Source organism: Rhynchophorus ferrugineus, unplaced genomic scaffold (assembly GCF_030347505.1).
Source record: "Rhynchophorus ferrugineus isolate W39M unplaced genomic scaffold, kcgeb_rfMv2 rfM4, whole genome shotgun sequence".
In the NCBI taxonomy this organism is placed as follows: domain Eukaryota; kingdom Metazoa; phylum Arthropoda; class Insecta; order Coleoptera; family Curculionidae; genus Rhynchophorus; species Rhynchophorus ferrugineus.
In genome coordinates this window covers 60,151,902-60,167,109 of record NW_027472583.1, presented here as the reverse complement: position 1 = coordinate 60,167,109, position 15,208 = coordinate 60,151,902, and the positions used below count along the sequence as shown (strand labels likewise).

General features: G+C 34.1%; 1 protein-coding gene across 4 annotated transcripts; it reads right to left on the bottom strand.

Moving 5' to 3' along the window:
* Positions 1–843: 843 nt before the first annotated feature.
* Positions 844–13,996, bottom strand: LOC143194878 (protein argonaute-2). Of its 4 annotated transcripts, none has more exons than XM_076401651.1 (10): positions 13,895–13,987; positions 10,984–11,073; positions 10,459–10,923; positions 10,158–10,395; positions 7,090–7,400; positions 6,513–7,025; positions 5,968–6,091; positions 4,139–4,448; positions 2,740–3,523; positions 844–1,335 (listed from the first exon to the last, which is right to left on the bottom strand). In XM_076401651.1, exons 1-10 carry the CDS (start codon positions 13,908–13,910, stop codon positions 983–985), a joined length of 3,204 nt encoding a protein of 1,067 aa, XP_076257766.1. In that variant the 5' UTR covers positions 13,911–13,987; the 3' UTR covers positions 844–982. The 4 variants fall into 4 exon arrangements, with proteins under 4 accessions (XP_076257766.1, XP_076257765.1, XP_076257768.1 ...); XM_076401650.1 differs by having other exon boundaries at positions 10,459–10,927; positions 10,985–11,073; XM_076401653.1 differs by lacking the exon at positions 5,968–6,091 and having other exon boundaries at positions 6,512–7,025; positions 13,895–13,996.
* Positions 13,997–15,208: the final 1,212 nt, after the last annotated feature.

Below are 15,208 nucleotides of genomic sequence, written 5' to 3'. Positions count from 1 at the left end.
CGCAGTAAATTGGTAATAGTAGCTACTTCTTTATTTTCGAATTAATTTATCCGTTATATACTATAAAACTAGAAAACATTCAACCTATATATAAATATATGCATTGAATTTTTATAATGAAAAATCATAGTTTTGCAAGGATATATCAAATTTTAACTGTATGATTTCACATAGTCTTAAGTTGATTAAATTAAAAATATTATCACATTTGTAGTGTTTGACATTTTTCAATTTATATTACTATTCTGTGGTTCTTTTTGAGTCTGTCTTTAGAGTGAGATCGAAAATAAGCTTGACGCATAGAATATTTGACGTTTATCTACAAGGCATCTGGAGAAAACAACTGTTTTTATTTTGGATATCTGTGGTTATTTACATTAATATAAAATTTAGATTAGACTTAAATTAGATTAGATTTTACCCGTTTTAGAGAATATGAATCAGTAAGTTTGAATTGAGTAATTTAGGCACTTAATTGAATATGCTGTATTACTGAATTATAAAATAATGCTACATAAACGAGTTTACTGACCGACAATATGATATGTTTGTTGGGTTTCGTGTCGTGGCCTATATACGAATGAAAAATATGTAAATTAAGGATGTAGATCTTACGAAACTATAACATTTATATATACCTTACCATATTAATTGATAGATGTATTTGTTTATCTAAACGACTGGTTATATATATTCCCCTATTAAATATATAGCATTATTCGCTAATTCAGTAAATATAATCAAAAGTTAATCTTAGGTGTTCTAAACTTACCTTTACTCATTTGTTCTGAAATATACCTGGTGGCATTATTACTTTTATAATTTTCATTATCATTAAAATAGTCGATGTCAAAGTAGTATAATATTTGCATTCCTTTAAGTATATATACAATATTTATGTTATATACATTATTTCAAATTAGTAAAACAATTATTGAACTAGTAAATTGATAATAAATTAATTGCATCCAACAATACACATTCACACGAAGAACATTGGTTTATCCTTTCGAATCGAGTCTTTGATCTGATAGCGTCTAAATTCTTGTTCCAAATTCTTCAGGTTGATTTTGTGTTCTTTGATGTATGTTTTGCATCGATCAGCAGCCAAGTGAGCATAGTAAGTGGGGGCTGGATAGCTCACCGAGCGATTGCAGCGGGTGAACATATGACAGAGATAATAAGTCAGTTGCTCTATTTGATCGTGATCCATATTATTATCGTCGTAGAGTACGCAGTATTTAGTTGGTTTAGCCACACCCTGGCTGCAGACGTGAGAGACCAAGTAGAAATCTGTCATAAAGGGATGCGTTATATCTGTGTCAACACACGTCCCTAAAAAATAAAAACGAAAATTAGACAGGGAGACGAAAACCCAAAATGCTAATAATAGTTGCTTTTTAATTATATTTTGTTGAATAAACAGTCAAATCAGCTTTTCTGAAAATAATATAATACTATTATATATACTTATATAACAATATCGGAATACTATTGATTCTTGGGATAGAATACAATTTTTAGGTCGTTACACTTGCACTTGTCGTCGCCTTGCCAGTGTTTTTGTCACTTTACTGCACCACTTGGTTTGGACCTCTTGATGGTTGGATCTGCGTTCTAGTTTAGTGCTGTCCAAGGGTTGCAGAATTTCGGTGTTATGATAGGAATGGAGTCTTTCCTCATGTCTTTTTCAGCACTTGGTGCCTGACGCTTTCTATGGATTGATATCACTTTTTATAACTTTGGAGACTTTTTTGGCTCAAGTTCAATTGATAGATTTTCGCACTTCACTCTCCTGTTTTATTTCGTTTAAAGGTTTGTTCTAAGTGATCAGCGAACGATTTCAGAGTCAATAATTTCTCTTCTTAACCTTTGCGTTATATTACTTTGCCTATTTTTATTGTCAGGTAGTGGTGGCTCCTGATACAAATTTTAAGGTCTTCTGCAATTTTTGTCATTAAAATTGCCTATTTCAAGGATAAACTGTTTTTTAATAGATAGATTGGAAAGAACTGTTAAATAATGATGATGCGCTTTAGTGTTGAGAAACACTTTTGGCCTCAGAAGTTGTCATGGGAGTTGTCACTACGAATTCTAATAATTGTTTAGTCTCCTGTTGTTAATAATTATTTTATATGAGATTATTTTTAAACATCTCTCACCAGTTGTGAAATACTTTTTCCATATTATTTCACAAATTTTGTACTATAGAGAGTATTAGTAAATGTTCTTTGCTCCAATGAAAAATAAGAAAAAAATTCATCATTTTGACACGTTTTGTTGCAATTACCATTTGCAAAATAGAAATCAAAGTTAAATATTATTTTAGATATAATAAGATTCCTGCAAGTAAAATATAAATATCTTAATTTTTCGTGTTTTTTATAAGGTTTTTATATAATATGTGTTATTATTAATCATTAATAGATATAAAACACATATTTATCATTCAAAGGCATCTTTATAGTAATAATTAAATTACAAGGAAAAACAGGGTTATTTTCCCAAAACCAAAACATATGTCGTTCAAATCCCGCCAATTTTTCCCACGTTCGCTCAAAATTGTTCACGGAATCTGAATCAAAAACGGTCACGGAACTGCGTTCTGCTCGTCGCCAAGCGCTGAAAGTAGTTGTGGCGAACACGGGAACTAAACAAAGTGCATGCGCACTACGACTTTACATTAACACAACATTAACATATGCACGCTGTTATTTTAATAATGTAATTTTTACCTACCTGCGGGAACATTGTTTTTATTATCTTGCGAATCTCTCGAATCCTTCGGAAACAGTCTGGTGTGGTGCCTCTTCTGTACCACCAAGAAAGTCACTCTGGGTTCGAAACCTTCCTTCTGTATTTGTTTGCACGCGCCTTTTATGGCTGCCACTTCCTTGGTCACGACCTTATTGAATTCACCCTCTGAGACGCCGTCGCGGAAGAATACAATCGCTTCGGGCATGAGGTTCGTTTGCTGTTTGTAAAAGTGCAACTGTTCTATGACGATGTTTTTTAGATCGCCGATTATCTCCAGCTTGGGGTCTTGTAATCGCCAACAGATGTTGTACTTGAACGCGTTGCTGTCGTGAGAAGCCGTGACGGCGGCCACGCTGGGGATGTTCTTCGAATCTGGCGATGGGTGGGTCACATCAGCGCCCATGATCATAACTGGACGTCTTAGAATTGGTGGCCTATCACCGAGCGCGTGGTTGGTGCCGTTCATCTTACTGTTAACTTTAAGAAGAATGTTCAGCGCCGTCGCCTGATTCATCTTACTACAGACTGTGGTTTGTTTGACGCACTGCGTCAAACATCCTGTCTGAGTCTCCGCCGCTCTCTTAACGTAGGAATATTGAGGGCCGCTGTCCGGAACCACCACGAAAATTATGTCGTATTTTTTCGACTCTTGTTGTTGGAAAAATTTCAAAACATCCGCATATGTCTGCCTGCCTCCTATAGTCGGAAAAGGTTCGACGGCCGGACTACTGAAACTCATTCCTGCTCTATTCGCTTCCGAAACCAACTAAAACAAAAACCGGAATACTAAAAAAACAAAACAAAACTATTCAAGGTTTTTTTTGTACATTCGTGATGGAGATGTTTAATGTATTTGTAAATTCGTTTTAGAATCAGACAATATTTTCCTTCTCATTTTGTTCTAATTAAAAAGAGACACAATGCTGTTTGATTAGTTCGAACACGTAAACAAATGAGCCTGTTAAAGTCGTCCGGTTTTCAGACGTATGCAACATTCTTGAAAGCACTAGTGATAAGAGGTTATAACTCTGTCGCTGTATAATTAATTGTAGTTTTTAGATTATTTTATTTGTAGTTATTTTATTTAGATTCGAATTTTGTTGTATGTTAAAGCCGAAATGAACTACAACTCAGAGGTGATGCGGCGACATTGCAATGTTTCGACGTCACAAATATCCATGACCCATTACTAAAAAAAACTTTGAATAGAGTATACATGTCATTGTATAACATAAATCCCACCAAATACTTATTGCCCATTGGGCAGATTGTGCAATGTTAAAAATAATATCGTCATCAGACCACCAGACAAATCACTACATATAGGTGATACGAAATTTACGGGGACATCTATTAAAAATATGAAGATTATCATAATTACCAATTTTTGCATTTTTTGTAATTGATCACGTTGTGGTGGGAATTTCTCGACCGCCACGGCAATAGTCCATAATTTAATGGTAGCTGGATTGAAAAAAACTGAACTGCTCCATATTCCTTTGAAAACGTTTACCGTTCTATCATTGCCATATTTCAATGCTGGCGAATTCAACACTCTGGCCTGAAGCTGTTGAAAGTCGTTGCCTACAGTGATGTTGAACTCACGCACAGCCGGTGAAGAATTATAATCAGCGGTCTTGAGAGCGTCTTGTATCCTTGTCTTTCTTACATCTGTACTAGTAGCCGCATAACTGAGGAAGAAAATAACATATTATAATGTTATTTCATCACGCTGGTTGTTTGAAACAATGTCATAAATAACTTAATGAAATATAATAACAATATCACACTCTAAGGACCAAGACATTTGAGGGAGAGTAACGAATATATGCTCGGACGCAACAGCATTTTTGGTTCTTCTGAAAATATTGATAAAAGTATAATATTTTCATATACTTCTGACCATTCGCCGGTAATAATAACAGTTTTATCACAAATTATCAGCAAAAATATAACATCTGTATAATAATAGAACTAACTAGCCACTATTTAGTGAAGGGATCAAAAAAAATCCACAAAATTATTTTGAATGACCGTAAATTGAAATTGAATGAAATAGCAGAAACTCTAAAGATATCAAATAAACTTGTACCTCATATCATCCACGAATATTAGGGTATGAGAAAACTCTGTACAAAGTGGGTGCCGCGTGAGCTCACTTTTCACAAAAACAACGACGAGTTGTTGATGATTCGGAGCAGTGTTTGAAGATTATCAAGCGTAATAAACCCGAGTTTTTGCATCGATATGTGACAATGGATGAAACATGGCTCCATCATTTCACTCCGAAGTCCAATCGACAATCATTCGAGTGGACTGCATACGATGAACTCGCTCCAAAGCGTGGGAAAACGCAACAGTCTTCTGACAAGGTTATGGCGTCTGTATTTTGGAATGCACATGGAATAATTTTCATTGACTACCTTGAAAAAGGAAGGACCATCAACAGCGACTATTACATAGCGTTATTGGACCGTTTGAAGAACGAAATCGCCAAAAAAAAAAACAGCCGCATTTGAAGAAAAAGAAAGTGCTGCTTCACCAAGGCAATGCAACGTGTTAAAAATCCATGAATTCCTCATCCACCGTATTCTTCAGATCTGACCCCCAGCGACTATTTCCTGTTCTCAGATCTCAAAAGAATGCTCGCTGTGAAGATATTTTCGTCGAAGGACTAATCGTACTACAAAAATGGCAACGAAAAGTTAGAGGGTCACTATAAACAGTGTATCACACTTGAAGTGAACACTTGAAAATGTGTTTTACTATGGCCGGCCGGGGACTTTTCAATTGACCTGTTTTGCCTATAAATTCTGTTAGAAGGGTAATTATTGATGATATTAATACAATTTTATTGAAAATGTTTTTTAGCGGGTTACTGACACACTAAATGTTAGTGTGGGTAATGTGAATAACATCACTTATACAATGAAGAACAATACGTTAGATTCACCCAAGAAAGCCCGTCTATATACGAAGTGGTCTCTATTCGAGATCAAATATACGAAATGTATAAGAACAGTCAGTACCCAAACTATTTTATCGATATAAACATAAAATTATTTTAGAGAAAAGTGCCTGTCTGAAAAATATACCTAAAAGAATTAGGGACAAGCAGCTTTTTGAGGGATGTAAGACATACCTTCATACAGTCTCACAGTGCATAGGATTTAAATAGTGTAAAGATAACTTTAAGACATCATACATTACCTTAAAAAGAATTCAGTTTTTAAAGGCATACAGTAAGACCAAGGAAGATAAATTATTTGAACTTGTGTAACTTGATGAAACTTGGATATTTCAAAATGGTGCATTGGGGCATTCTTGGCAAGACAGTAACAAAAAAAGTGTAGACAATAAAAATTAACGTTAACCGAATAAATAACGTAAACGTTACAATAGCTTTCGATTCGGTTTTGTTGGACATTATCAATAATTAATTGCAGACATATTGTTAATCGTGCAGGGAATAAGCATGATTTTATTCCTGGAGCGGAGTTAGTGTCTTCCTCCAAATCCAAGGGCGACTACCATGGAGAAATGAACCATAACATGCTTTTGTTATGGTTTGAGAACCAATTGTTAAAACGCCCTGATGAACCCATAAGTTATTATTATGGAAAATGCATCATATCATGGTGAAAAAAATCTCTACAATAGTATCAACAAAGGCTGTAATCAAGGAATGGCATTCAAAACATGAATTAAGTTCTAAAAAGCCTATGTTAAAAACTGAACGATTTGATTTGATTACCGGATCATCTTCCTGGTTTGTGCGTTATTCGATTTTCCACGTAATGGTTGGCATGGAACGATCGTGCACAATTCCATCGGTATCAAAGTTTTATTCGCTCGGTTCGGATCTCCAACGTGCAATAAGGGAATGTCGGGATACTTAATTCGATAGTTCTTGTGTTGGGAAAAATACTCCTGTACGCTAATAGTTTTGCCTTGATAGTCGAAGCGATGTCTACTCGCGCTGCTAAACAATTCATTTACAGAGTAAATTCTCCTACTGCTTCGGCAATTGGGCAGTTCATATTGTACTCGCAACATTTTTAAGTATTTGTTTGCAGATGTTGATTGATAACTTCGCAAATTGGCGAGACACTCAACTTGTGGTTGGAAATCTGGATAAACAAAAAGCTCTAACAGTGCGTCTACCACTGGGATGCTCTTGTAAAAAGCTTTAAACGACACATCAACATTCAGTAATGGCTTCCAACCTCTTATGGCTGACTGATAAAAACCAGTGTATGCTTCCAGACCTACAACATCATATATACATGTGATGGTAACAAATTAAAAATGCAACTCGCAGAATTCATTTACCTCCGCTCAAGTCCATCGGTTTTTCTATCTTATAAAATGATCTCCCTACTGGTAGACAATTGCGCGATGAAGCCATTCTCAAAACAATATCGATAACCTGCAGAGCCTCTCTAGGCGTACTAGCAATGCTTAAACAATTTTTGATTACCGTCATGTCAATGGGATTGGTTTTTGCAGATTTTACGCTGACTTTAAAGGTCCTGGTTCTGCCCTCGTCGTCGATAGCAACTTGCTCCTCAAACAGCATGTCCAAATCTGGATGTAACGGAGTGGAAGTGTACATGTTCTTCTTTCCGTCAAAGGCAGGACTCCTAAAGGACAATGTGAGAGAGTAATTAACATCTATAATTTTTGCAATTAATACTACTACGACTTATGTTCGTTATGTTTTATTTACGATAACTTCCATAGTCTTAATAAACCCTTAAAATTAAGGACCAAAATAAAACTAAACGTTTAAAATTAAGTACAAATTGTATAATGTTCAAGAAATATCTTTAATTAATATAACGATATATAACAGGTGGGGCAAAAATCCCGCTATCATGTGGTATTGACGGTTAGCTCAGTTTCGCTTTAGCCATTGTGTTGTGTAGACGTCCAAATTTTATTATTGATAAGTATACGCCACAAGAACAAGCATAAATAGGGACAATATTTATTCAAAATAATCGTTCCATTATCGCCACTCAGCACTAATTGCGTCCTAATCGTCCAGTGCCCCACAAAACCACAATTTATCGTTTACATGCGAATTTTCGACAGTACGGTACGACAGCAGTCAGGCTTCGTTCTGGAAGACAACGGACGTCTCGTAACGGACGTCCCAGTTACACATTTCTGTAAGCAGTTTAAGGCGAATTTTGAAAACTGATTTGAAAATGTTCCCGTACAAAATTAAATTAGTCCTAAAATTGCTACCGAGAGATCCTGATTAACGAGTTCAGTACAGTAATTTTGAAACTGAAGATTTTTAGTCTAAATTGATAATGAGCGATGAAGTCCATTTTCTCATCAATTAATTCATCAAATATCATTGCGTCCACTAAAAACAACTGTATGGTATGGAATTCATGCTGCAAACATCATTGGTCCCTATTTTTTGAAAATGACCAAGGTGTTGCAGTTACTGTTATTGCCGAACGGTATTAAGACATGATTCGAAATTTTCTTGTGCCTGATATGGAAGAGTAAGGACTAGAGTACATGTGGTTTCAGCAAGATGGGGCCACAGTACACACAGCTCATTCAACAACTCAATTATTGAATGACGTTTTTTCCACGAATACTAATTTCGCGAAGTGGCGATTTAGCATGGCCAGCCAGATCTCCGGATTTAACTCCACCAGACTTTTTCTTATGGGGTTTTTTAAAATCAAAAGTTTATGTGAATACGTTCCAAACGATTCAACATCTTAAAGACAATATTCGTCACAAAATTCAAGAATTCAGCCTCAGATGATGCAGGATATCATGAAAATGCCTTAAAAAGATTCAAAAGTTTCATATTCAATCATACCGAAAAATGTAAAGACCACATAAACTTTTTATGAAAACCAAACTTACTTATCTTTTCTTTGAGCAAAGTTATAGGAAATCAAAGTGGTATCGGGACTATTGCCCCACGTTGTATAGGAATACAACAGAAATAATCATGAAAATATTACCCATACTTTAAAAGCAAAATATGTGCAAATTGGGCGATGGCAAAATTGCATTAAAGATAAATATGATTTTACTACAGTGCGTTTTACCATTTAAGAAGTTGTATGTAAAGTGCAATCAATTAAAAACTTAATTGTTTTGAAGGGGTTTATTTTCTTGAAATAAATGTATATTGGTTAAGATACTTATAATCAATATTTTGCCTTAAAGCTCCTTAACCGAGATAACACGGATGTTAAAAAATACATTAATATAAAATAAAATAATACAATTTGTAGACCAACAAGATGAGGTTGATTTTATAGACAAGAGATTATCTCATGATTGTTTTATTATGTTGTTAATAGGTCCTTAAGCTGTCTCTTTAACTTTACGATTTTACCATAATAAGAGCACATCAGTAATAATTGTAATGTTGCTGTTCTTTAAAGTATTACTTTTTGGGTGTTTTCTCCATTCTGATTATACAATTTAATCGTTTCAATTATCCGTTCCACAATTTTCACAATAATATTGTAAAAATAATTATAACTTGCCTCAATGTATTTTTGTGTTGAACTAGTAAGCAAAGAAACTTTAATACATCTTATTTAAATTGATAGTACTAAAGAAATATTAAAAAGGGAAACATCCCTATAGACAATTTGATAATATTTGCCAGGAGATGTTATGTTTTCAATTTTATATATGGATTTATATAGAATTCTATTTTAATAAATTGTTTTTAAAAATTACATTACAGGTGTCTGTAATGGTAATTTAAAATAACCAATTAAATGTAGCCAAATGACGTTGTCGGGGCCTTCCTATTGAGACTACGCATGCGCGGCCAACGTGTTTTGCACGTCCAAATCATAAGAGGGCCGTAAGTGAAAAATTACAGATTTCTTTTCTTTCTTTCGATTTCAAATTTTGTGACATCTATATGACAGGTTATTTTATTTTATACTATGATTCTATTTTTGCATAAGATTATAAGAAAAGCGTAGAGTAATATATTTACTCTATGACGGAAAGTTGTTGTTACGTGGTTATTTTTGTAGCATTTAAGGTAAATATTATTTGGTTAAATGCAAAATCATAATATGAGTATTATTGTCTACGATGTCAAGGTTCAAATAAAAGTAAATAATGATAAACTTCAGAAAGCTTCTTATAATTTGTAAAAATTTAATAAATAATTGAATAAATACATTTTTCCATCTTATTGATAATCATATAGTTTTTTTAACCTGTAGTGATTTCCCGGTACGTCTGGTAATAGTCCATACTTGATATATCTTTTATGGATATAACCTGTGTTTGAAATAGTTTTATTGTTTTAACACGAAATCTCGATATGACGTTGTTTCTCTTTGCTAACAGTTAAATACATAAAATAATAAATAAGAAACATTTATTACCTGTTTGGAAACATTCTTCTTGTAAATTCGTTGACGATGGAGCGTATCAACTTCTTTGGAACAGTTTTGGTTTTGGGTTCCACAGGTTCGATATCAACGTCATAATGGTAAGCCTTGTCGTTTAATTTGCTCAAGTCCAGAAGAAAATGGTTAGATTCTACCATGATTTTCTTACCCTCCCTGCCAGGTGTAACTTTGGATACTGAATTTCCTTCACCACTATCTGCACAGCGCGCGACTTCAGGAAAAATATATATCATTTCACATTGTCACTGATATGACCTTCCTTATCTTAGCTCACCCTGTTGCTGAGTTTTATCCTTTTGTTGATGCTGTGCTGTCTCTTGTTTTTGTGGTGAACCTCTTTGTCCACCCTCTTGAACAGGTGGTGTTTGTTGTTGTCGTTTCTCACCTCTTTGCTGGTGTATACTTCTCTGCTGTTGAGTCTGTTGGCAAGATGGTGGTAGTTGTGCTTGCCCCAAAAGTTTTTGATGCGGTCGACTTGGTTGGACAGTTGGTCCGCCATATTGTTGTGGTTGTACACCCTGTTGGATAGGTGGTCGAAGCTGTTGTTGTGATGGCCCAACTTGTTGTGGTTGTTCTGCTCTTAGCTGCCGTAAACCTTTCTGTTGTTGACTTGGTCCAGCTAGCTCTAAACTTTCTCCTAACTGTTTTGATGGTTCACCTTTTCGTTGATTTTGTTGAGCCTTTTGTTTTTGTGCGTTGTCATCTTGCGGTGTCTGACTCTGACGCTGCGTTGCGGCCCCTTCAGATTTTAAATAGTTTCTTGAAAATAATCTTTAAATTATGAATATAAATAATATACCTTGCCGTCCGCGGTCTTGAGGACCCGATGATTGTCCAGATTGGGAGCCTGGACTAACCGGTTGCTTTTTGTCAGACTGAGTCTTCTTTCCTAAACGACGATAGATATTAGGCATTGGGTAGATTTATAACCAATTTCATGTTGAAGCCTTTCATTCCGTTGAATTGTGAACAAAAAACGTTTAACCGATTTATGCTTACATAGATTTATATGTAATATATATAGTTTTATGATTTTTTTGGTAGTTCGCTTGTAAATAACAATATATTGTGTATTAATATTATAACATTTTGGTACGATATTTTTCACGATTGTTAATGTAATAGGGTAAAAAGATTAAAATTGAGAATGATAAGTAGTAAAATATTTTGACTGTTTTATAGCAATAACAGGTAATATTTCGATTACTCTCTCGATTTTTGTTAAAAAATATCTCCGTTCTCATAAATAAAGAATAATAAAGATAATTTTTTGTCATGGATTAGTTTTTTTCTATGTTTTGGTATAAGTTTATTTTTTATATAGTATTTATGGTTATTGTACATCTTTAGTTTTTAGGTTTTGTTTAAGTTGTATTGTTTATATTTAATATAGTATATTCGTTCAAATATAAAAGTAATTCTACTTCCTTTAAGATTAAACGATAAATTGCATGTTATATATTAATATTATTATTATGGCATTCAGTAATTATTTTTTTCTTTTATTTTTTAACTAGCGACCCGCCCCGGCTTCGCACGGGTGCAATGCTGATACTAAATTAAATACACTACAGAAAAAATATGAACGTTGTATATAAAAACATAGCGGCCCGCTCCGACTTTGCACGGGCATAAAATATATATGCCTATGTCACTCAATGAAAACATGATTAAAATCGATCCAGTATTTTTGGTTCATTCATTACTGCCCTTGGCCTGCACGCATTAAATTTGGAGTAAAACAATTCCTCTTCCCCTATACTTACTATGAAGATTTCCTGCTATCTTTGGAATATCTAAATTCATACAATTTTCATTACATTACACATTTTTAAACGCAAATTTTAAATTTGTAATATCTCCGAAAATATTTGTTTAATTTACATGCTGTAAGGAACCATATTGATCTATATTAATTGCACACTGTATTTAAGGTACTTAATTCGATAAGGATTAATGCCGTATTGCTTAAAATAGCTTCGTAAATAAGCCATTTTCTCACGTAAAAAGTAAACAATAAAAATGGTTAATGTGGGTTATCCCTAAAAGATAAACATATACCATTGCGGATTTTTTTGTAGACCTTTTTATGGTGTACAATACTGTAGTACATTAATTTGATCTAACTCGTAGGGTTAGGCAGCGTTTTTGCTAATTGCTAAATAAGTCTACAAAAATAGGTTAATTTACGACATCACGTTAGAAACCTCTAAAATTAGCAATGTTGCCTTAGTATATTATGCATGTATTATACATATAAACCTTCCTCTTAAATCACTCTATCTATTGAAAAAAACCGCATCAAAATCCGTTGCGTAGTTTTAAAGATTTAAGCGCACATAGGGATATAGGGACAGAAAAGGCGACTTTGTTTTATACTATGTATTGATAACCACATATAAAATTAACTGTCCCAAGCAATTATCTCCATCCTTTCCTCTCTTCATATTTATACAGAAAATGATTCGTACATCTTCGTATGACATCGCGAATTAAAAAAAAACAGTGGAACCGTGCATTTGACTGAAAATATGCACTGACATATGACAAAAAATAGTGATTACTATTCTCAGTCGCTAGTTTTTTGACTATCGAATGTTTTCAGTCGATAGTTCACAACGCTATTTTCTAGCATCGTATTATTGATTGTGATAAAAAGTTTATCCTTTGCGATAATCTAAATCGTAAAACATCGGCAGAAATATTATTCGCGGTCCCCAGTTAATGCTCTTATTTGGTGGGATCAGCTTCGTATGGTGTACCATTGACTAGAATTTATGCGCATAAACCAAGCACTGCGCGAAAAACAGCCGGAACACGAGCAAAGACACAACAATGTTATTCTTCGGAGGATACATTACTCCACAAATATCTCCGGATTTGGCGCATGCGTGAGGCATAGAATAAACCATAAAAAAGAATAAACTGTATTGTCTTCCTTTTCTAATGGCGGTATATTCTTTTCTAGTCGATCTTCTTGTTAATTGGTCAAATATGTAAATTAATTATTATTTATAGCAATATTTTTAATTATTTCATTTTATTCAATAATTTTTTAAAATAATATGTGTGATTAAAAAAAAAATCAATGTTTATTAACTACCAACTATGTATAAGGAGGGATTATGTATAGTTTCAAGATAAAATCAATTATTTATCAAATTTGCGTATATTTATTTATAAAAATAATGATGATGTGTAATATGATGTTTTAATAAAAATAGAATGACTGGAGATATATTAATTTATATTTTTATTATTTCGTATTGTTGAATACCTTCACTTCAATTTGCGCGTACCCCAAATCCGGAGATATTTGTGAAGTAATGTGTAATATTCTTTCTATTTCTATATTCTTATTTTTTCTATATTCTGCTACCAGCCGTATTCTCCAGTCGTTGCCCCTTTTGATTACTAATCGTTGCGATATATGATTACTTGTGACTGATACTGAGTGACTTGCCTGGGCGGCACCCCACTTATGGAGATACCAAAAAAATTTATCGATACGTGGATAATCTCGAAAGATACATAGTTCTTTCGTGGTAAATTGCCCGAGAGGTAGGGAAAAGGAGGGGCTATCGATAGACAATACTTTGAATAAAATACATTGTATCGCTTTTTCACAATAAAAATATAAATTGTAACAAAAATCCTTTGAAATTAATTTATAGGTCAATTACTTTAAAATGAATCAATATTAAACTTACCCCTTTTTTTAACCATTATATTACACAAACAGCGCAAACAAAGGAATTAGACAGTCCAGTTATACTCTCCTACGTCTGTCGACTTGATATATATATTTCGATTAGTCACAGAGATTAGTTTCGTATAATCCCCTTTTACAATTATTTCTAGTAAATTTAGTAATGGGAAAAATCGAATAAAATCTATCGGAAAGAAAGAACAATTTGATTTAAGGATAAGACGTATTTTTAAATAGAGACTAATGATACGTATACTTGAAGAATACGTAAATAGTAAGTAAAACCTCAAATTTTAATGTCCCTTGTTCAATTTTAATATCGTTGATATGATCGTGTCGTCAATGAGTTATTATTTCATGTCTAAAACATGCTGAATTTTATATAACAGGTCAATTGAAAAGTGTCCGGTCTACCATAGTAAAAAACATTTTTTTGGCAAAATTAGTTTTTTTTGTTCAACATATCCTTTCAAAGATAATACACTGATTATAGCGACCCTCCAACTTTTCTAGTATTCTTTTAAGATCTGAGAACAGAAAATAGTCGTTGGGGGCCCGATCTGGAGAATACAATGGATAAGGAAGCAATTCGAAGCCCAATTCATGGATTCTTGCCGTCGGTTTCACTGACTTGTATCACGTTGCACTGTCTTGGTGAAGCAGCACTTTCTTTTTCTTCAAATGCGGCCTTTTTTCGGCGATTTCGTCCTTCAAACGGTCCAATAACACTATGTAATAGTCGCTGTTGATGGTCATTCCTTTTTCAAGGTGGTCAATGAAAATTATTCCATGCGCATCCCAAAATACAGACGCCATAACCTTGCCAGCCGACTGTTGCGTTTTCCCTTGCTTTGGAGCGGGTTCATCGTGTGCAGTCCACTCAGATGACTGTTGATTGGACTTCGGAGTCAAATGATGGAGCCATATTTTATCCATTGTCACATATCGGTACAGAAACTCTTAAACACTGCTCCGAATCATCAACTCGTCGTTATTTTTAGTCAAAAGTGAGCTCCCGCGGCACCCACTTTGCACAGAGCTTTCTCATACCCAAATATTCGTGAATGATGTGATGTACGAGTTCAGTTGGTATCTTTAGATTGTTTAATTCTAGTAGCGCAACATCTATGTGTCAGGCCGGGGACTTTTCAATTGGTCGGTTAGAATTGAGTTCAAGTTGCAAAATTTAAATAAAAATCAAATATGATATACTAAAACCACCAGTTCCAGGATATTATCCATTTATTTATTTTTACAAGAGACGTTTCACAAAATATAGAGAACTAGCGACCCGCCCCGGCTTCGCACGGGTGCA